Source organism: Narcine bancroftii, chromosome 6 (genome assembly GCF_036971445.1).
Source record: "Narcine bancroftii isolate sNarBan1 chromosome 6, sNarBan1.hap1, whole genome shotgun sequence".
Lineage (NCBI taxonomy): Eukaryota > Metazoa > Chordata > Chondrichthyes > Torpediniformes > Narcinidae > Narcine > Narcine bancroftii.
In genome coordinates, this window is record NC_091474.1 from 163489712 (window position 1) to 163513100 (window position 23389).

General features: G+C 44.3%; 1 protein-coding gene across 1 annotated transcript in view; it reads left to right on the forward strand.

The window, feature by feature from the left end:
- gareml (GRB2 associated, regulator of MAPK1-like) overlaps nucleotides 1-23389 on the forward strand; it is a 183292-nt gene continuing 159903 nt past the window's right edge. Inside the window, exon 1 of the mRNA XM_069886562.1 lies at nucleotides 1-223. Within this exon, the coding sequence (XP_069742663.1) occupies nucleotides 115-223 (109 nt within the window). The 5' untranslated portion in view covers nucleotides 1-114. The remainder of the gene's footprint in view (nucleotides 224-23389) is intronic.

Here is a 23389-nt window from a genome sequence, read left to right on the forward strand (position 1 = left end):
TTCACTGCCTGCAACATGGCGTTTGGTGGAAGCCCGCTTGGGTCGGCAGGAGTGTGTGGTCGCCGCTGCTTCTCGCACGTTGCCAGCCCACGGCACAAGTTATGATGCCGGAAAATGGACAAGTCTTCGGGCACGTCTGATATCAAATGGAGCTCGGTATCTCTTCCGCTGGACATGATCGTCGGCAAGTTTCGGTTACCGACCCTGGCACGGCTGAACCAAGGTAAGGGGTCGTGCCCGGGGCAGGCGGAGACGCTGCCGAGCCTGACCACACATGGCAGCGGGGTGGGTGGGGGGAGGTGGTGAATTGCAGGCGCACTCGCTCCGTGAACTGCGGAGAGTTGCAGCGAAGTTGCGGACTCGCAGGTCCCCGAGTCCAGCTCACGGTGAAAGTTGAGTGTTGCCCGTCCTGTTGATTTTCAGGTGCCTGTTTCACCCCGACTTCACTGCTCCGTGTCACCTCGTTCACTCCGGGCGGTGTGACCGGTGCGTGGGGTTGGGAGGGAGGGGGGGGGGGTCACTCTCCCCTGCCTGCACGGCTTACGGGCTCCACCGCAGCTCTGCCCCCACCCTCGCAACCTCTCTCCACCCGAGCCCCAGTCGCTCGGCCAGGCTGAGATGGAGTGGCAGCCCCACTGAGCTGAGAAGGGTCCGGGGAAGGCGGCGATTTACCATGTTGATGGGCGCTCGGGAGGAAGGTGATGCTTTGGGGCATATTTCTCTCAAATAATCCGGATTGCCTCGGGTTTGAGCAGCAGGATGGCCATGGGTCAAGCACTTGGGAAGTTTCCAATCTGATCTGTCACAGTGAATAAAGAGGGAGGTGGACGACATGGGAGGTACCTCTTCTGGGTTGGAACAGCCGTTCGTTGATCTCCAATTCCCCGGTAGAAGAGAGCACTTTGTTTCCACAACTCGCCTCCGCACGCAGGCGGAGCATGGTGGCCGAGGCTGGGAGGGGAGGGAGTCCATCGCCCTGCGAGCGCGGCGCAAAAATGCAAAGGCATCTGAGGAGAGAAACCACGTCTTGGATGGTTTGATCAGACGCGGAGCCGATGCAAGGGCGGCTCTTCAATCCGATGGCGGTTGATTTCATTCCGTTTTATTTGTCTTGTCTGGTCACCTCGAGTCAACTTGTGACCGAGAGGCAGAGTTGAGACCCACTTCACGGCATCATCTCGGGCGAGTCGTGATTTACTTAGCAAAAGGTCGGACGTGCCACCTTTTGCATCTGGAGTCCTGTCTGTCCTTTCAGACGGAGATAATCTTGGTGCAGTGCAGGTGAGCAGCTGGTGCCCTGGTCATTGTCTGGTCATTTATCACTGGCTGCATCCAATGAGACAAGTAATGCGTCTTCTAGTTTGATCATTGATTTCTTTTACGACCCGCACGTCAATGTCTGGGTTAGGTTTGCAGACCAGAGCTTCTGGTGCAAGAACTTGAGTATCTTTCAGAAGGTCTGCAAACATCTCCTGGAGGCTTGTGTTCGATGAAGTGTCTCCGTGGCTTGCCCTGGCTCAATAGGACTTCTTTGAGCGTCTATTTGATAGGAAGGCGCAGCACTGACCAGGATCAGTTCTGAAACAGGCTATGATTATCCACAGTTCATGCAGAAGGGTGGATCCTTTGGGATTAATGTGCCATTTGTGTACGTGTGGTTCTCTCTGGTCCTACACATTGGCAGCGGAGGTGTCATGCAGCAATATTTCCCAATATAGATGGCCCGAAAAAGTATTCCAATTATATTTCTGATCTGGGGATCAGTAAGTTTTTTGAGGACGAAAGGATTTTAGACATGAAGAGCTTGGAGCAAAGAAAGTAAAAAGGAAATTTAGTAGAAGTCATGACTGGTTTTGACAGGAATAGATTTTTTTTTTGGTAAAAGGTCAAAGGAGATGAAAAGGAAAACACTTTTTTAATGCATGGAGTAATAATCTGGAATTCACTTCATAAGAAAGAAAGAGGACTTGGGGATTTACAGAAAAAAAATCTTCAAAATGGAATTAATTGGCAAGAGGAAAATAATATGCATGGCCATGAAGAATTGGGATCGAGGGGCTGGCACAGACCTGATTGGCACCAAGAACCCTCGGGCAAGTACAAGAAATGTTGCAGGTTTGAATGCAAGCTCACTTTTTAGTTGCTGAGATTCTGGAGATCAAGTTCAGATTTACTGCTGAAGAGGTGAAAGTGGGCTCAATTTTATTATTTAAGAAGAATTTGGACAGGCACATAGATTTCAGAGGAATGGAGGGCTTTGGAATGCATGCAGGTCAGTGGGACTCAGCAGAAAAATAGTTCAGCACGGACTCGAAGGGCCAAAGGGGTCTGTTTCTCTGCTGTAATGTTCTCTGGTTCCATGGAGCGAGACCTCAGTGATCCTCCCTGTCACTCTTATGGTCCTGTGGATTGAACTCTGATCCATTTCTGAGGAAACCGCACCACACTATGATACAACCAGCCAGAGTGATCTTGATAGATCTCCCGTAGAAGGTTGACATAATGGCGGGCGATACCTTTGCCTGCTTCAGTCTTTTCAGGAAGTTCAGTTGCTGTTGCACTTTCCTGACAATTGGGGAGATGTGTGTCCACAATAGATCACTAGATAAGTGGACTCCATGGAATTTGCTGCTCTCCACTCTCCACTACAGAATTATTGATGTGTCGAGGAGCATTCTCATTCTTGGTTCTCCTGAAGTCCACGATCATCTCAGTCCATGTTGCTACTCAGGTTGTTATTCTTGCACCATACCAAGAGATTTTCCACCTGTTCTCTGTAGCGTGACTCATCATTGTTGCTGATGAGGCCAATGACTGTTGTGTCAAGTGAAAATACAAAGCTGGAGAAACTCAGCAGGTTGAGCAGTATCTTTTGTATAGCTAAGGTCAAAGTACATAATTAATGTTTAGGGCTAGAGCCCTTCATCAAGGTTTGGAAAAATGTCAACAGGTGACTGAACTAAAGAGTTGGGGGAGAGAGGTGTGGTCAAAAAGGCTGGAGGTGATAGGTGGAGAAGAAGGGAGGGAGGGATGGGACAGCCTGTGACATTTTTCCAAACCTTGATGAAGGGCTCTTGCCTGAAACATCAGTTATATATTTTTACCTTTGCTTTGTAAAGGACACTTCACTTGTACATCCAGAGGACTTACTTACTGCATCCGATACACCTTTTGTGGCATTTTCTACTTTGGAGAGACCAGCCGCAGACTGGGAGATCACTTTGCTCAGCACCTCCTCTCTGTTCGGAACCACAGCGACCTCTCAGTGGCTATCCATTTCAATTCTGGGTCTCACTCCTGTGCTCACATGTCTGTCCATGGACTTATGTAGTGTCCCACCCTGACAACCTACAGATTGGAGGAACAACACCTTATTTTCTGTCTGGGCACTCTCCAGCTGCATGGCAGGAACATTGACTTTACTGCTTTCCATTCGACCTGCTTGCCTTTTCTTCCCCTCCCCCATTTCCTGCCTTTCCAGTTCTTTCACCTACACAGCCCTGCCTTAACCCCTCCTGGTCAGTGCTGCTGTCCCCTCCCTGCCTTCTTCACCTATCATCTCTCGCCCTGTCAGCCCCCCCTTCTCCCTCCTCTTTTATTCTGATGCTCACGGGCATTTTCTCATACTTTGATGAAGGGCTCAAGACCAAAACGTCAATTGTGTATCTCTGCCTTTGTTATATAAAGGACACTGTTTGACCTGCTGAGTTTCTCCAGCATTTTTTGTTTTTACCTCAACCACGGTGTCCACAAAATACTGTTTTACTTCTACACTGTTTGATCTGCTGATTTACTTCAATCACGGTGTCTGCAGATTTTCATTTTACTTTTTACTGTTTTACTTCTGTTTTACGTTACTGTTGTGTCATCTGCAAACTTGATGACACTGTTGGAGATGGATCAGGCGATGTAGTCGTGGGTCAGTGGTGTGAACAGGATCAGGCTGAGCACACAGCCCTGAGTGCGCCAGTGCTCAGTGTGATGGTGCTCGATGTTCTGCTACCGACCTGGACAGATTTGGTCTTTTCATTAGGAAGTCCAGAATCCAATTACAGAGAGGGGTGTTGAGTCCCAGCAAGGACAGCTTCTCCACTAGCCCCGGGGGAATGATTGAATTAAATCCAGAGCTGAAGTTGATGAACAGCAGTCTGGCGTGTGAGGTGTCCTACTCCAGGTGGGTCAGGGAAGAGCAAAGAGATAAGGCTAAGGCATCATTTGTGGAACAGTTTCTTCAATCAGTGAATTGAAATGGGTCCAGTGTATTTGGGATCCTTAAACAGGACTGATTGAGTCTGTTGTTTAAAAGTCTGATGGTGGAGGGGTAGGAACGGTTCCTGAACCTGTTGGTATGAGTCTTGTGGCGCCTATACCACTTTCCTGAGGGTAGCAGCAAGAACAGAGCTTGTCCTGTGTGATGTGAATCCTTGATGATTGCTGTTGTGTTCCATGTAGATTTTCTTGATGGTGGGGAGAGTTTTGCCTGTGATGAACTGGACTGTCAACAACCTTTTGCAGGGCATCCTCATGTCATCCTTAGGACAGGATCTAGTCCGATGATAGGGATGTGGTGAGGTGTGATGATGAGTATTCCTCTTTGCAGAGTTTGATTTTCCTGTAATGTGTGCATGAGGAATCAGTTGCCAAGCAAGTTGCTCAGAAGATCATTGACTTTACTGCTTTCCATTCAAAAGTTTTCTTTATTTCTTTTCAATTTCTGGGTATCCATTGTTATCCAATTTTGTCAATATCCTTCAGTATCTGCATAATTTTCAAAATGTCTGTCCCCATCATAGAACTTTATGTTGAAGAATGATATAATTGGTCATAAAATCTTAAAAAGTCCATTTGAATATTCAGCCAAATAATTAATCACATTATTTATTATTTGAAGTTTATGTTTTAATGAACGAAATTAGGAAAACCTAATTTCAAATTCAAGCTGTTATTTGATGAATATGAACCATTTCACAATGTTTGGCCTGCATTCCTAACTGTGCTCCCAGAACTTTAAAGTAGTTTATTGCAGAAATATTATCGCAGATATTATTGGTTGAGTGAGGTGCATTCTGTGATTGCCCAACTGTTTCTCATTCAGAATCATCAAAGTGCTGTTTAAAGAGATTCAGTAATGTTTAGATTGCAAATTAAGTGAACAATGAACAATTCATTTGTCAAAAACTGCACTCCACTCATCATTCTCCTGATTTAGCAGATCAGTACTGTGTGTGACTGGCCCCAGTCCAGGAATCTGAAGGGGTAACTTCTTATCATGCAATAATAGGAATTACAGCTCAATTAGTCGATCTTTTGCCTTCCATGCCTGAGTCAGTGATAGCATTTCAGACAGAGTGCCTCACTGCAAAGACCATTCACCTCTTAGTATCTGCTCATCCATGAGGTAGAATAACCATAATTATGACTTTTTAAAAAATGTTCTTTTCACAAATATTTCTTTTTTACTTTTGGGTGATTTAATTAATTCACATTACTGATGTGACATTTTCAGATACAACAGTCAACAATTATTTTTTTTATATATAGGTGTTGATCTTAAAATTTTTGCTCTCTGTTTACTGACTTTATCAATTAAGAACATCAAGAATCAATGCAGAATTAGCCGCTGAGACCTGCTGTACTAATGTGTCAGGAGTGAAACACAAAAATCTGCAGATGCTGTGAATTTAGTAAAAATACAAATGCTGGAGAAACTCAGCTGCTTTTGCAGTGTCCATAGGAGGTCTTTGGCTTGGCTTCGCGGATGAAGATTTATGGAGGGGTATGTCCACGTCTGCTGTAGGCTCGTTGGTGACTGACAAGTCCGATGCAGGACAGGCAGGCACGGTTGTAGCGGTTGCAAGGGAAAATTGGTTGGTTGGGGTTGGGTGTTGGGTTTTTCCTCCTTTGTCTTTTGTCAGTGAGGAGGGCTCTGCGGTCTTCTTCAAAGGGGGTTGCTGCCCGCCGAACTGTGAGGCGCCAAGATGCACGGTTGGAGGCGAGATCAGCCCACTGGCGGTGGTCAATGTGGCAGGCACCAAGAGATTTCTTTAAGCAGTCCTTGTACCTCTTCTTTGGTGCAGCTCTGTCTCGGTGGCCAGTGGAGAGCTCGCCATAGAACACGATCCTGGGAAGGCGATGGTCCTCCATTCTGGAGACGTGACCCACCCAGCGTAGTTGGGTCTTCAGCAGCATGGATTCGATGCTTGCAGACTCTGCCAGCTCGAGTACTTCGATGTTGATGATGAAGTCATTCCAGTGAATGTTGAGGATGGAGCGGAGACAGTGCTGATGGAAGCGTTCTAGGAGCCGTAGGTGATGCCGGTAGAGGACCCATGATCCAGAGCCGAACAGGAGCGTGGGTATGACAAAGGCTCTGTACACGCTGATCTTTGTGTGTTTCTTCAGGTGGTTGTTTATCCAGACTCTTTTGTGTAGTCTTCCAAAGACGTTATTTGCCTTGGCCTTGGGCCTCCGGCGGCGGCAGCAACAGGACCTCGGGCCTCCGGCGGCAGCAGCAACAGGACCTCGGGCCTCCGGCTTAGCCCAAAACACTTTCTGGTTTAACCCATTGTTAACAGCCGCATCGCAGGGAGAGACAGCCAGCCGAGACCGGGCCTGCCCACACCGCTGCCCAAGCACCGAACACAGGCCGCTGTCGCCAGGCAAACCCCGGCAGCCCGGACAGCCCAACCGTTGGCAGCCGAGCCCCAGGCCGGGAGCGGTCAATGAGAACAAGTACAATACTATGTCTACATAACACGACCAGTCTCTTTCCAATCTAGTCTAAACACTAACAACTGTGAACTCCATTGCAGAGTTCTTTCCAGTCTTAAAAAATTTTCTACTAGAACTTTTCTTTCTGATCCTCAACCAATGCTGCATCCCCTTTACTTGGCCACGGCAGGAGTAAATGCACGCAGGCCGATTCCAGGGCGCACCATAGGAGGTAAAGAAACTGTATCAAACTAACGTTTTGGCCTGAGCCCTTTCTCAAGGTATGAGTGAGAAAAGAGACAGGATTCTGCCCCCCCACCATGTCTCATTTCCTCTCGCGCGTGCTCTCTCTCTCTCTCTCTCTCTCTCTCTTTCTCTCTCTCTCTCTCTCTCTCTCTCTCTCTCTCTCTCTCTTGCATTCTCTTATATTGAATTAACACCCTTTGTCTGTTGGTCACCACGCTTCCCACTCCCATTCTTTCTCTTTTTACCCTAGCCTTGAACACCAAAGCCTGTCTTTTCTAACTTCCAACTTGAGGAAGGGCTCAGGCCCAAAGCAATAGTTATAAATCTTTACCTCCTATGGATTCTGCGAATCTGATTGAGTTTCTGCAGCATCTTGGTGTATTCACTTTGCACCAATGCATCAGACCAGGCAGTTTCACACCACACCTCATCTAATTCACCATCTCATTGGTCTCAGATCTCCTTTGCATCCTGTTGATCTCAGTTTCAAATATTCACATTTACTGAACATTCGCAGCCTTCCAGGTGGAGAATTTTACTTTGTGATAAATAGCAGACCCCTTATCCTGATATCATGTATTCTTCTTGACTTTACAGCCAGATACATCCTGGCAGTCCCTCTCAGAATCATGTTATCACCACTTGTTCTAAACTCTAGCAAGTGAAGACCAATCACTCCAATTCTGCCATCCTAAGACAGTTCCTTTGTTCCAGGAGATGACTGGTGAAACTATACTGAATCTTTCTCAGGGGATACAATGTATAGAGACCAAAACTGCAAGTGTAATATCACTAAAGCTCTTATCAAAGCAGCAAGGCTTCCTTAATTTTGCAGTCTAACCCTCTTGCAGTGTACTATTTGCTTTATGAATTTCTTGGTGAAACGGCATGTGTAATTTTGATGTTTTATGACCCAGAATAATCCAGATTTCAGTACATCAGTAGTTGCTGGTTTCAAACTACTTAAACAGTCGGTTTATCAACTTTTTCTATCAATTTCCCATTTCTCCCACATAATCTATTAATTCAATGTTTCTCCAATCACTTTATTTAACCTCTTTTGCTTGGTGCAATTTTGTCTTCTCCTGCCAACTTGTTTTCATATCAAGAATCAAAGAAAATATATGACCCAGAAGAAGGTCATCTGCCCATTGGTCGAAGGGAATCCTACCTTCTAGCATTTGATCCTTGGGCGTGTAGATCATGGCTCTTCAAGGAAACATCAAAGTATTTAACAAATCGTGATGGAGGCTTCTCCCTCTACAGTGAGATCCACTCCCTGACTTTCCCCAGGTGAAAATATTTTTCCTAATCTTTGATTTTAATCCTTCTACCAATTATTCTAAATGCACATTCCTGGCTTTTAATCCAGGTTTATATTGTTAAAGAATGGATGCTTGGCCTATGGTCTGCAAAGAAATTCAAATTACTGCAGTTACTTTTCCCAATTTTATCCCAGAAAAGTTGTTCTCTGCTCAATCAAATTTCATAAATGTAGTGTCCAAAGCTGAAGGTGAGATGGTAAGATTTGCACCTTTCTGTACTTGTTCCATCTTTGTCAAAGTCTTTCATTTTTCGGCAATATTAGAACTGTAATTTAAGCAATGAATTATACAGATTTGGACACAAGCAAACAGTGGTTGAAATCTGATAATTTCATTGACAGGAATGGCAGTCATAGTTATTTTCACAGCCCAAAAGAGATTTTTGATTTGCTTTTGATTTTAGCGAATCTTTTAGCGAATCTTTTAGCGAATCTTTTAGCGAATCTTTTAGCGAATCTTTTAGCGAATCTTTTAGCGAATCTTTTAGCGAATCTTTTAGCGAATCTTTTAGTGAATCTTTTACCAGAAGGACAAATTGGGAAACAGACTGAGGTTACCAGAAGGACAAATTGGGCAGCACACTGAGGTTACCAGAAGGACAAATTGGGCAGCAGTCTAAGGTTACCAGAAGGACAAATTGGGAAGCAGACTGAGATTACCAGAAGGACAAATTGGGAAGCAGACTGAGGTTACCAGAAAGACAAATTGGGAAGCAGACTGAGGTTACCAGAAGGACAAATTGGGAAGCAGACTAAGGTTACCAGAAGGGCAAATTGGGAAACAGACTGAGGTTACCAGAAGGACAAATTGGGAAGCAGACTGAGGTTACCAGAAGGACAAATTGGGAAGCAGACTGAGGTTACCAGAAGGGCAAATTGGGAAGCAGACTAAGGTTACCAGAAGGGCAAATTGGGAAGCAGACTAAGGTTACCAGAAGGGCAAATTGGGAAACAGACTGAGGTTACCAGAAGGACAAATTGGGCAGCAGTCTGAGGTTACCAGAAGGACAAATTGGGAAGCAGACTGAGGTTACCAGAAGGATAAATTGGGAAGCAGACTGAGGTTACCAGAAGGACAAATTGGGAAGCAGACTGAGGTTACCAGAAGGACAAATTGGGAAGCAGACTGAGGTTACCAGAAAGACAAATTGGGAAGCAGACTGAGGTTACCAGAAGGACAAATTGGGAAGCAGACTGAGGTTACCAGAAGGACAAATTGGGAAGCAGACTGAGGTTACCAGAAGGACAAATTGGGAAGCAGACTGAGGTTACCAGAAGGACAAATTGGGAAGCAGACTGAGGTTACCAGAAGGACAAATTGGGAAGCAGACTGAGGTTACCAGAAGGACAAATTGAGAAGCAGACTGAGGTTACCAGAAAGACAAATTGGGAAGCAGACTGAGGTTACCAGAAGGACAAATTGGGAAGCAGACTGAGGTTACCAGAAGGACAAATTGGGAAGCAGACTGAGGTTACCAGAAGGGCAAATTGGGAAGCAGACTAAGGTTACCAGAAGGGCAAATTGGGAAGCAGACTAAGGTTACCAGAAGGGCAAATTGGGAAGCAGACTAAGGTTACCAGAAGGGCAAATTGGGAAACAGACTGAGGTTACTAGAAGGACAAATTGGGCAGCAGTCTGAGGTTACCAGAAGGACAAATTGGGAAGCAGACTGAGGTTACCAGAAGGATAAATTGGGAAGCAGACTGAGGTTACCAGAAGGACAAATTGGGAAGCAGACTGAGGTTACCAGAAAGACAAATTGGGAAGCAGACTGAGGTTACCAGAAGGACAAATTGGGAAGCAGACTGAGGTTACCAGAAGGACAAATTGGGAAGCAGACTGAGGTTACCAGAAGGACAAATTGGGAAGCAGACTGAGGTTACCAGAAGGACAAATTGGGAAGCAGACTGAGGTTACCAGAAGGACAAATTGGGAAGCAGACTGAGGTTACCAGAAGGACAAATTGAGAAGCAGACTGAGGTTACCAGAAAGACAAATTGGGAAGCAGACTGAGGTTACCAGAAAGACAAATTGGGAAGCAGACTGAGGTTACCAGAAGGACAAATTGGGAAGCAGACTGAGGTTACCAGAAGGACAAATTGGGAAGCAGACTGAGGTTACCGGAAGGACAAATTGGGAAGCAGTCTGAGGTTACCAGAAGGACAAATTGGGAAGCAGGCTGAGGTTACCGGAAGGACAAATTGGGAAGCAGGCTGAGGTTACCAGAAGGACAAATTGGGAAGCAGGCTGAGGTTACCCGAAGGACAAATTGGGAAGCAGGCTGAGGTTACCCGAAGGACAAATTGGAAAGCAGGCTGAGGTTACCCGAAGGACAAATTGGGAAGCAGGAGGCTGAGGTTACCCGAAGGACAAATTGGGAAGCAGGCTGAGGTTACCCGAAGGACAAATTGGGAAGCAGGCTGAGGTTACCCGAAGGACAAATTGGGAAGCAGGCTGAGGTTACCCGAAGGACAAATTGGGAAGCAGGCTGAGGTTACCCGAAGGACAAATTGGGAAGCAGGCTGAGGTTACCCGAAGGACAAATTGGGAAGCAGGCTGAGGTTACCCGAAGGACAAATTGGGAAGCAGGCTGCGGTTACCAGAAGGACAAATTGGGAAGCCGGCTGAGGTTACCTAAAGGACAAATTGGGAAGCAGGCTGAGGTTACCCGAAGGACAAATTGGGAAGCAGGCTGAGGTTACCCGAAGGACATATTGGGAAGCAGGCTGAGGTTACCAGAAGGACAAATTGGAAAACAGGCTGAGGTTACCAGAAGGACAAATTGGAAAACAGGCTGAGGTTACCAGAAGGACAAATTGGGAAGCAGGCTGAGGTTACCAGAAAGACAAATTGGGAAGCAGAGGTTACCAGAAGGACAAATTGGAAAACAGACTGAGGTTACCAGAAGGACAAATTGGAAAACAGACTGAGGTTACCAGAAGGACAAATTGGGAAGCAGGCTGAGGTTACCAGAAGGACAAATTGGGAAGCAGACTGAGGTTACTAGAAGGATAAATTGGGAAGCAGACTGAGGTTACCAGAAGGGCAAATTGGGAAGCAGACTAAGGTTACCAGAAGGGCAAATTGGGAAACAGACTGAGGTTACCAGAAGGACAAATTGGGCAGCAGACTGAGGTTACCAGAAGGACAAATTGGGAAGCAGACTGAGGTTAACAGAAGGACAAATTGGGCAGCAGACTGAGGTTACCAGAAGGACAAATTGGGAAGCAGACTGAGGTTACCAGAAGGGCAAATTGGGAAGCAGACTGAGGTTACCAGAAGGGCAAATTGGGAAGCAGACTAAGGTTACCAGAAGGGCAAATTGGGAAACAGACTGAGGTTACCAGAAGGACAAATTGGGCAGCAGTCTGAGGTTACCAGAAGGACAAATTGGGAAGCAGACTGAGGTTACCAGAAGGATAAATTGGGAAGCAGACTGAGGTTACCAGAAGGACAAATTGGGAAGCAGACTGAGGTTACCAGAAAGACAAATTGGGAAGCAGACTGAGGTTACCAGAAGGACAAATTGGGAAGCAGACTGAGGTTACCAGAAGGACAAATTGGGAAGCAGACTGAGGTTACCAGAAGGACAAATTGGGAAGCAGACTGAGGTTACCAGAAGGACAAATTGGGAAGCAGACTGAGGTTACCAGAAGGACAAATTGGGAAGCAGACTGAGGTTACCAGAAGGACAAATTGGGAAGCAGGCTGAGGTTACCAGAAGGACAAATTGGGTAGCAGGCTGAGTTTACCAGAAGGACAAATTGCGAAGCAGGCTGAGGTTACCAGAAGGACAAATTGGGAAGCAGGCTGAGGTTACCAGAAGGACAAATTGGGAAGCAGGCTGAGGTTACCCGAAGGACAAATTGGAAAGCAGGCTGAGGTTACCCGAAGGACAAATTGGGAAGCAGGCTGAGGTTACCCGAAGGACAAATTGGGAAGCAGGCTGAGGTTACCCGAAGGACAAATTGGGAAGCAGGCTGAGGTTACCCGAAGGACAAATTGGGAAGCAGGCTGAGGTTACCCGAAGGACAAATTGGGAAGCAGGCTGAGGTTACCCGAAGGACAAATTGGGAAGCAGGCTGAGGTTACCCGAAGGACAAATTGGGAAGCAGGCTGAGGTTACCCGAAGGACAAATTGGGAAGCAGGCTGAGGTTACCCGAAGGACAAATTGGGAAGCAGGCTGAGGTTACCCGAAGGACAAATTGGGAAGCAGGCTGCGGTTACCAGAAGGACAAATTGGGAAGCCGGCTGAGGTTACCCGAAGGAAAATTGGGAAGCAGGCTGAGGTTACCCGAAGGACAAATTGGGAAGCAGGCTGAGGTTACCCGAAGGACAAATTGGGAAGCAGGCTGAGGTTACCAGAAGGACAAATTGGGAAGCAGGCTGAGGTTACCAGAAGGACAAATTGGAAAACAGGCTGAGGTTACCAGAAGGACAAATTGGAAAACAGGCTGAGGTTACCAGAAGGACAAATTGGGAAGCAGGCTGAGGTTACCAGAAAGACAAATTGGGAAGCAGAGGTTACCAGAAGGACAAATTGGAAAACAGACTGAGGTTACCAGAAGGACAAATTGGGAAGCAGGCTGAGGTTACCAGAAGGACAAATTGGGAAGCAGACTGAGGTTACCAGAAGGACAAATTGGGAAGCAGACTGAGGTTACCAGAAGGACAAATAGGGAAGCAGACTGAGGTTACCAGAAGGACAAATTGGGAAGCAGACTGAGGTTACCAGAAGCACAAATTGGGAAGCAGAGGTTACCAGAAGGACAAATTGGAAAACAGGCTGTGGTTACCAGAAAGACAAATTGGGAAACAGACTGAAGTTACCAGAAGGAAGCAGCTTTGAATATGTGATTACAGACACAATGATAATTAAATGATTTATAACAAACATGCACATCAAGCTGCAAGAGAAAGAGAACTATGAAATAAGGTGTAAACCCAACCAAAAGTGGGAACAAGATCTAAACATAAAGATAAAAAATGAAAACTGGGAAAAGCTATGCTCCGGAACTTTGAGAAATACAATAAACACGAGGTTACGCATGATACAATATAATTGGTTACTTAGGCTATATATCACGACCCAAAAGTAAAATAAATGGGACCCAACATTATCAGATAGATGTTTTCGTTGTAAGAAGGAAACGGGAACAACAGTACATGCAATTTGGGCATGTGAGAAAGTGGAAAAGTTTTGGGAAGATCTAAATCAGGTATTAAATAAAAATCACAAAAAGTAACATACCAAAAAATCCAGAGATCTTTCTTCTAAGTAATATAAGAAGTAAAGAATTAGGCCTCAAACTGGATGAAGCACAAAAAAGATTTATTATGATAGCCTTAGCTGTAGCAAAAAACCTGGAAATCCGAAGAGAACCTGAGTACAGCAATGGTACATAGAAATGAATAAATGTATTGCATTGGAAAAAATGACATATAATTTTAGAAATAACATGACAGTATTCGAACAAATTTGGGAACCGTACATGGAACACAACAGAGAGGGCCTACTGCGGACCTCCACCCCCTAAAATGATAGAATGAGAAGAAGACGAAATGAACTGACCCAGTGTGTAAAAGTAGATGACATAATTTTCTTGTTTATTTTCTTTGTGTGATGACATTGTTTAATGGGTTTATTGTGTTGTATATGTTGAATGTTTAGTGGGTAGGGAGGGGGGGTGGGAAGGAGGGAGGGGGAAAAGGAGAGAAAATGACACTGTGTATATTCAAGAGGGAAATGTTTGTGTGCATTTTGGTTAATATGGTTCAGAATGTGAAAAATAAAAAACTTTAAAAACAAAAAGAATGTCTGCAGCAAGCCATTCATGCTACCTTGAAATTCTGGAAGCTTTACAAAGTACCGTCTGAGGTTTCCTAGTACAGATGGTTTGTGTGTGGTGTCAACAATTTGCATCCATTCAAAATGCAGCTTTGTTGGAGTAAATTGCATGGTTTTCAAGTTAATTATGTTTGTCATTTTTTAAAATAGGTTTATTTTTCTTCTCTTCCCTTTGAGTGGATTCCTTATCCTGAGTCATGTCTGGGCTGAAAAACCCAGAACAGACACTAAAAATCAAAACATTTATGATAATGAAACTCTGAAATGAAAGTAGAAAAATGCCACCCTTTCCCTTCTCTGGCCTGCTGAGCATTTCCAGAATATTCTGTTCCCATCGCTGCAATGGTCGTTCTTTGCGTGGCGGTTGGGAATATACAGCATTTATTTGGGATAGTGTTATTCGATACATCTCTGATTCTTCCTTTGGTAACATACCTATCCTCATCTTGAGATCACCCTGGTGACAAACCTGATATTGGTAGGGCACCAGAAAGGTGAGACTTCCCAGCAGGAGAGAAATTATAAAATTGTAAATCTGTATCCAGTAAAACACTTGATATCTGGAATTTGTGCAACTGGCAGCCTCCGGCAACTGGCAAAAAAGCAAGGAAAATAAATTTATAAAAATTAAAATAAATAAGAATAAAATGATGGGTTAAAGTATCTAAGTTTAAAATTGTAAAAGTAAATGTTATCTGAAGTAACACTTAAACCTTTGGTGAAGATGGGAACAGTGGAGTGCCTTGGTCGTGCTGTCTCGTAGCAGCTGTTTGAATAAAGTTGTGTGAAACACCAATAGCTTTGCCCAGAATGAAGAGGTGGTGATGCCACTCGCTGTTGTGGTGACTCTTTTCAGGTGTCTCCTTATCCTTGCTTCATCAGAGTCATGCTGGTCAGAGGCTTTATCTGTAAAGATGGGGGAGGAGGGTTTAATTAACTATAATGTTATTGTTCATCTTTTGGGCGGCCCGATGGAGGGCGAGGAACCAACAGATGCAGTGATGATTAAAGATTTTCAAAGAATGTGACTGAAAATAAAGTAAAATGCTTATTAGTTCACATTTCATGCAAATGAAGTTTGTTCAGTGCAAGCATAGTATTATTGGCTTTTAAATTGTTTATTCTTAATGCAGACATGCTCGTTAGGCATTGTGAGAATGTTTCAAAAACTGGAAAATATACTTATCCAGCATTTACCAATCCCCATAGGTGCCGGACACCAGGTGTTTTACTGTATCAGAAGATCTGTAATGCTGACACAAAAAAATTTCCTCTCACTTTTTTTCCATCCCCTCCTCTCCATATCCCTCCTTCAACCTTGCCTCCCCTCCAACATGGAATGTCATGGTGATAAAGCTGTGTCAATTTGCTTATCTTTTATCATTTGTGTTTCTCCTTCAGAGCAGCAATTTTATGCAACACCAAAATTAAGCTTGTTTGATGATTTGCCATAGATCCATATCAAGACATTTATCACCTTGAAAATTACTGAATGTTAGTGACAGGATTGCGACTTTAAGTGTTGTAGACCAACTTATTCTTTTAAATGTTGAAATAGTTCTGTTGAATGTTTGAGCTGGTTTGGTTTGCTGAGCATCTCCGGATGTGCCCACAGGACTCTCGGTCCAAAGTAACTCGCAAAAGAATCAGTTTCTAAAGTAAAAACAAAGAATTGCTGGAAATGTTTGTTGAGGCAAATAGACCAGTGGACAAACTGCTCATGGACGTCCAGTTCGTTGGATGTCTTGAATCCACAGGACCTTGCAAAAAGGATCTCTACAATTTATTTTCAGTCCTGGCGTGAGGGAGTGGAAAGAAGGTGGGGATGGTGAGAAGGAATAGGAGGAGAAGAAGAAATTGAATGATGTTTAACAGTAGTATTTTTTATAAAAGAGAAAGAGTATAGATGCTGGATGATGAGACTATTGCAAAATCAACAATTCAAATTCTCAAAAGAACACCTTGGTTTACTTGCAACATTTAATGAACAAGAAAATAATAACAATAGATTTGCAATATTTTCCATAAATTGCTCATTGCTATTTAAATTTCATTTGCTGGCCAAATTAGTGTGGCTTTTATGTGACTTCTTTGAAATTCTCTTGGTAGTTTACATTTACTGGAAATGGCTCAAAGCCATTGCATTTTGGGAAGCAAATGATTTATGTATCAACTGAACTTTAAGAAGACATTTTTAGATTGGTAGGGAATTTTCTCCGATTATGTTATGAAGATTAGGGAAGAGGGTAATAGAGGGGAGGGGTCAAATTTGGATTTTGTTTTTGGCTGTTTTCCAGGCTTTCATCTTTAATAATATGATTTTGATCATCAGTTTAGTTTGAATCTCTCTGGAGCTTCATGACAATGAGTTGACTGCTTATCAGGCACCAAATATGGCAAATTTTCTTTTGTTGGTTGGTCAAGATGTTTGGGTTGTTGTTGTACCCATTTATTGTGCAACTGTAGGCTTAAATAGTTCTTAAATGTCATCTTCCTTGTAAATTGTTAAACTTTGACAAATGCCATTGTAAAATAAGTTCAGAATACATGTATAAGATACTGTGTATGTGTAGATAGAAAGTTTGATACATTTATTGTGTCCTCCAAAGTGTTCTGTTTAAAACATTAACTTCAGCTCAATTACAGCCATGTGTGATTTTTTTCTTTTCTCTCTCCCCTCTCTTCTCCTCCAGAGTGGTCCATCATTGTTTGTGCTCTGTGGTTTAGAGAGTTGTGGTTCATTCATAGTCTGTCGCCGGACATGTTTTCATTGAACTTTAAACAGTTTGTGGGCAAACATTAATGTTGTTAAATGTAACTCTGCAAATTCACAAGATGCGCCCAGTGAGGAAAGAGAGACATTGCTGATTTATAACAATGGCAAGTGGTAATTTCCAAACCTATTATGAAGTGTTTAATATTGATTATTTCAGGGAAAGGCCTGAGCCGACTGCTCACATCATTCTGCTGTTTATTGATTTGCTGGACCTTGTACTGCTAATGCTTTTAACCATTCAACAGTTTTAATTCTGTTTCTTTATTGTTTGAAAGACTAACCATCAGTTTATTGTGATATATTCATCTATGTGAGATGATGATAAAATGAAAATGAATTGACCAACGCTGTGATGTTATCAACCATAAATACACAATTCTGTTAATAATATAAATCCCAAATGATGCTGTTTTACTTCATTTGTCATTGATGCACTTAATTCAGTTTGGTTTCTTTAACAGACACTCACTGTGATAATTCAATGAACATTTCTGAAATTGGTTAACAGATAAGTATATTTTGCATATCAACTACATTGTCGACAATTATACCGATCTTGAATGGGATTTTTTTAAAGTTTCCAATAAATGGCTCAAAGTGGATTAAAACTAGTGGCAAAAAATGGGATTTGATTCAACCCTATCCAATTTTGCTTCTTCTGTTGTAGCTTTTAACTGTTTTTGTGCTCAATCCAACAAATATTTTTTCAAAATATATTTACTGACCATCAAAAACTACTTTATGCACATTATACAGATGTACATTATGCTCCTATTTTTTAAAACAGAAAAACCAACACACACAAACACAAGTGTTCACATACACCTTTAGCTACATGCTCGGACCCCAACCCTCTGACCATCTCCATACCTTTGCTGACCGTGTCATTGCTATATTACCGATTGAACTGGTACAATCGTCTCAGTTTTTTTTTTACTTCGAAAGCACTTGTCATCCAAAGAAATAATGCAAAAAGGGTTGCCAACTGTGGAAAAAAAAATCAAATGGACCCTCTTAATGTGTATTTAATTTTCTCCAGTTTAATAAAGAAACTGATGTACTTAATCCATTGTGTAGTAGCCTTCAGTGGTCTTTAATGTGAAGCTGAGTCCCCTGCAAAAATACTATATCAGGTTTGAACTGGTTCAGATGGGAGAAAACTTGTGATATTTTGATGTGACTTCTCATTCCTCTGATATTCCTACTGATATATTTGGCAGGTGTCCCCCTGCCAGAAGTGCTCAGATTCATTGTTATACATTTAGATTTTGTGGGCTGTACCACCCTAATTGAGTGTAAGCGTCAAGGTGGAACCCCCTCCCTCTCCAACATGCACAAACAAATCTGCACACATGCCCACATACTTATTACAGTTGTCTCTGTATTAAGACTAAGCCATGGGAACAACATTTTACATCCATGTGGTCCAAATGTCCTTGCCACTAAATGTCAAGGACTTGAAGAGTGACCTGAAGGAGAAAAGAAACAAAACCATCCCTCCCTTGAATTTCAAATTAGATTTAAGGCACATTGCAAGGCACTTCGGTCAGCTGTATGCCTTTCAGCCCAATATGTTCACGTATAAATTTAACAGTAGTACTGCTGTATTATACAAGTCTTGGAATTCTGCCTTAACAACCGTCACAAGTTTGGTAACTGCAGATGAAAATAAGAATGCCCAACAAGTGGCAGTGCCCCACTGTACTCCTGCTTTAATCAGTTGTTTTTCAACGTCTTGACATATACTCTCACTTCTTCAGCTGAGAAGAAATCTTTCACCTCGTCCCTATAAGTAATCAGTAGTCAGGCTGGGTAAGATGACCCTTTATCGGACCCCCTGAAGGGTATGCAGTTCCTGTCTGATGTTGTCTGGCCTGGGTTCAGGCCACTTCAGGGAAAACTGAGATCGTCATCCCCTTCAATTTTACCTCGCAGCGTTCTCTGGCACGGCATAGGGCATCCATACAATCACTGTAATAGTGAAGTCTGGCCACTGTGGCCCATGGGAGCTCCTCCAGCCCTGGTATCAGCTGTAGGGTGTGGTATGCTCAGTCTACCAGTGGCTCTTTATCCAGTCCAAATGCCTGTTTTAATAAAGCTGATGCTGTGTTTTAACTCATGCTGTCAGTTCCTTTGGGAACCCCCACTATGCTGATGTTATTTCTCCAGGACCTTGCTTCCAAATTGTCACATCTGTTTTCCAGCTTTATCATATTGGTGGAGAGAGTTCTAATTTTCTTTCACATTGAGCAGATGTCATCGGTACACCCGACATTGACTGTTCTATCTTTCCAATAGTACCTTTAATTTCTCTCCGTTTGGTATCTATGGATACATTTTGGGTCACGAATTGCATTTTTTTTACAGTTTGTAGCAGCCAGTTATTTTTCAATAGTATCTATATTCTTATTTCCATCTTAAAGGACTCTATAATGTATGAAGTTCAGACAGCATTGCTAGCTTTAGCCACTCAAAGTCAGTTATCTGTTCGTGCTGGTTTGACAGTGAGCTGCCTGGGGAGATAGGATTAGGTGAGGTCCAGGCTGTAGTGTGATTAATGACCACTCGCAGATATGAAGCAAATAGTCAAAAGCTTTATTAATCAGAAAACCTTGGCATGGCTCTACGTGCTGCTGGCTCATGTCCACGGCAGGTATAAGGGAGGAGACTAGGGCTCTCAGTCTTTATTGGCGATCTTTCAGGGAAGAGTTACAGGTACAGAAGGCGGGCCAGTCAATCCAGCCCAGTGAGGTCATGCCCATGGTACTGTGTTCCACCACATTCACCCCTTTTTTTGTGGGATGACGCGGGGCATTCTCCATTGGCAGTCGACGCGCAGTCCATAACATTTCTTGGGTTCAGCCAATCCAGTGGTTTTATCTGACTCTGTGATCACTGCAGTATTGGCTGTGTCGTCAGTTCCTGCAGAATGGTGGCTTGTCTGGCAGGCTGAGTGTTGGAGGGCTGAGCTGTGTCTGTGTGTACTAGTTCCATGGGGGGTGGGGAATTCGTTTGTGAGGGAGGAACACTCGGCGGGGGGCCGTAGTGGAAGTGGGATCACTTCATCGCTTGTCAGGGTTATCCCTGGGGCCAACTGGTCACTGACAGGGCTACTGGGTGTACCTCCGGTGCTGGGGCCCCAGCTTGAGTCAGGTCCAGATGGACACTGTGTCGTCCCGTTCGTCTGGGTACCTTACCAGAGAGTACCGTGTGCTAGCATGCAGCAGGTGCACTTCCTCGACTACTGGGTTCACCTTGTGGGTTAACTTGCTTCCGGAGAAGCACTGGCCCTGGGGGTCATCAGCCAGACTGGCAGTGTGGTTACTGATGCTGGCCTCCTAGGGAAGGAGAACAATTTTTCATGTGGGGTGGCGCTAGTTGTGGTGCAAAGTAGGGACTTGGTGGCATGCATTGCTTCAGGAAAGACCTCTTGTCACTGGGATACAGGCATCCCTTTGGACTTGAGAACCAAATGGACTGCCTTCCAGATCATACTATTCTCTCTTTCCACCTGCCCATTCCCACGGGGGTTGTGGCTGGTGATTCTGCTCATGGCTATGGCCTAGGAAAGGAAGTATTACTGCAACTCTTCTCTCATGAATGTGGATCCCCGGTCACCATGAACATAACTAAGGTATCCGAACAGAGTGAATACTGTGCTGAGTGCTTTAATGAACATGGATATGGTCATGTTGGGGTAGGGGATGGTGAATGGGAAGCATGAGTACTTGTCCATGATATTCAGGAAATAGATGTTCTGATTCATGATTGGGAGGGGCCCCTTGAAGTCCATGTTGAGATATTGGAAGGGGCAAGTGGCCTTGATGAGTTCAGTTCTTTCTGGCCTGTAAAAATGCAGCTTGTTATCCGCATCAACCGGGCAATTGCAAGTCATCTCCCTGACTTCCACCACTGAATAGGGGAGGTTCCAGGACCTCACAAAATGGTAGAGCCTTGTGACCCCGGGGTGGAAGAGGCTATCATGGAAGTGATCAACTTGTACCCTGGCGCAGGTTCCCCAGGACAGGGCATCAGGTGGCTCATTGAGCTTGCCCAGCCGGTATAAGATCTCATAATTATAGGTGGACAGCTCAATTCACCTCATGATCTTGTCATTTTTGATTTTCCCTACTGTTTGTTATTGAACATGAAAGTGATGACTTTCTGGTCCGTCAGCTTCAGGCCTCCATTGACGGGGGAAAGGTGAGAGGTTGGGCCTTGTCGGCATAGTTGGGGATCCATTGGCATAGTACGAGAAGACCCCAGGCATCTTTTTAAAGCCTTGGGATTCTGAGGCAGAGGTAATTCTAGAAGGGGGGGGCGCATGTGTTTTAGGGGCAATGACATCATACTCCAACACATACCCCAGGATTGCTAGCCGCTTGGTGCTAAATACACACGTTTTCTTATTGTATGTGAGGTTGAGGGATATTGTGGTAGCCAGGAGCCTCTGCAGGTTCTCATCATGTTCCTCCTGGCTATGGCCACAGATGGTGACATTATCCAAAGAGGGATCAGTAGCTTTTAGTTTATTGTCATCCATCTCTCTTTGGAACACTGACACCCCGTTCATGAGCCTGAATGGGACCCACAAGAAGTGTTAGTCAGCCGTTTGCCTCAAGTGCCATGTACGGCTGGTCTTCTGGGCGAATCAGAATTTGGTGGTATGCAGATTTGAGGTCCATGATGGAGAAGACCTTGAACTGATCGATTTCATTCGCCACATTGGCTATGCGGGGAAGAAGATAGGTGTCTAATAAGGTGAACCTGTTGATGGTCTGGCTGTAATTTATGATCATCTGGTATTTCTCCCCACTTTTCACCACCACTACTTGTTACTGTGTTCTATTCTGGTCTCCTCCAGCAGTTGGCCCATTTCTGTTTTTATGAATTCCTTGTCCTCGGGGCTGTATTGCCTGCTCTTCGAGGTAACAGGTTTGCAGTCCAGGGTGTGGTTTTGGAACAGGGGGCGGAGGGGCCTGGAGGGTGACTAAGCTGTGAGTCGGATGCCCTGCTCAGCATTCTGGCGTATGATTGCACCTCTTCGGGAGGACAGGCAGGGCCTCCAGGAACTGTTTATTACTGACCGTGAATGGGTGGGGGGGGGGGGGTCCATAAAACTGCATCAGCACACCCTGAAGCTGGCACTGGAAATCATGCCTCAATATGACTGGTGTGCAGAGGTGGGACATCACCAGCAGATTTAAGTTTTTATATTTTGTGCCCCTCACAGTTAGGGTCACGGTACATCTCACATGGATTTCCGCTGAGACGGATTTGGAGGCTAGTACTACCTTGAACTTTGCCGGGGACACAGTCAGGGAATAATGTTTGGTTGTGCCTGGGTGTATGAAACTCCCTGTGCTTCCCGGGTTGAACAGGCAGCCTGTGGTGTGGCCATTTATCTCTATGTCCATCATCAATTGCCCCAGCTGGTGTGGTCTACTCTGGTCCAGCACGATGGAAGCCAACGTCAGCTCACTGTCAGAGTTGCTATTGCTATATCATTGGGACAGCTGCTGCCAAGATGGCTGCCCGGGAGATCATGAAGATGGCTGCCACCATGGATCGCACGTGGTGGGGTCTGGAAGGGAAGCCAGATGTGAAGTCATCCCGTGTCATCACGCACCAGTTCTGGATGTTGGGTTCTTGGTCACGGGAAATGATGTTGGAAGTGGGTTGGCCCAAGATGGCGACATAGGTCATGGTCCACATGCCACACTGCTAGAGTGGGGCTTAGAGTGGCATATCCTGCTGTACGCCCTTTCCTCTGGCAGTTTGAGCAGGTCACGCTCGGGCCAGTCAATACTTTTGCAGGTGTTTGCTTTGGCTGTAGTAGTTGCACTTTGTGTGCTCGGTGGTGGGAAGTCAGGGAACCTGAGTCTCAAGATGGTGTCACCTGTTCTCCCCACCTGGTGGCCACGTGACCTGCTGAGTAGGCCTCCATGTTCTTTTGGGCAGTCTCGAGCAATTGGGCCATCTGACCTTTCTCTAGAAGTCGCTCCCTTGTGTGATAGGAGTGAAAGCCATGACTAGCCCTTCACGAATGAGCTCCTTCTGGTAGGTTGCTTCAGTCACATCTTGGCACCTGCAGCTGACAGAGTATATAGATATGTTTTTGGGAGATATATTGGGAAAAGTTTGTTAGAGTAGGTCACATACAAACATTTTTTTTCAAAACTTTATTTATTAATTTTAACATATGAAGAAAGTAAGTAATTCACGTACAGAAAAAATACAAAATAAAGTAATACAAGTACAAAGTAACATAGTTAATACAATACCAATCTCGGCATCTCCCCCTAACAACTAAAAACTAAGACTAAAAAAAAAACCTATTTTTAACCCCCTCCCCACCCCCACGATAAAGAGTGAAGAATTAATACTATTAGTATAATAAAAAAATAAAAAATATATATCTTAAAAAAAAGATCGATATATATATATATAAACAAAAAAAATTAATTAAGTATTAATTATTA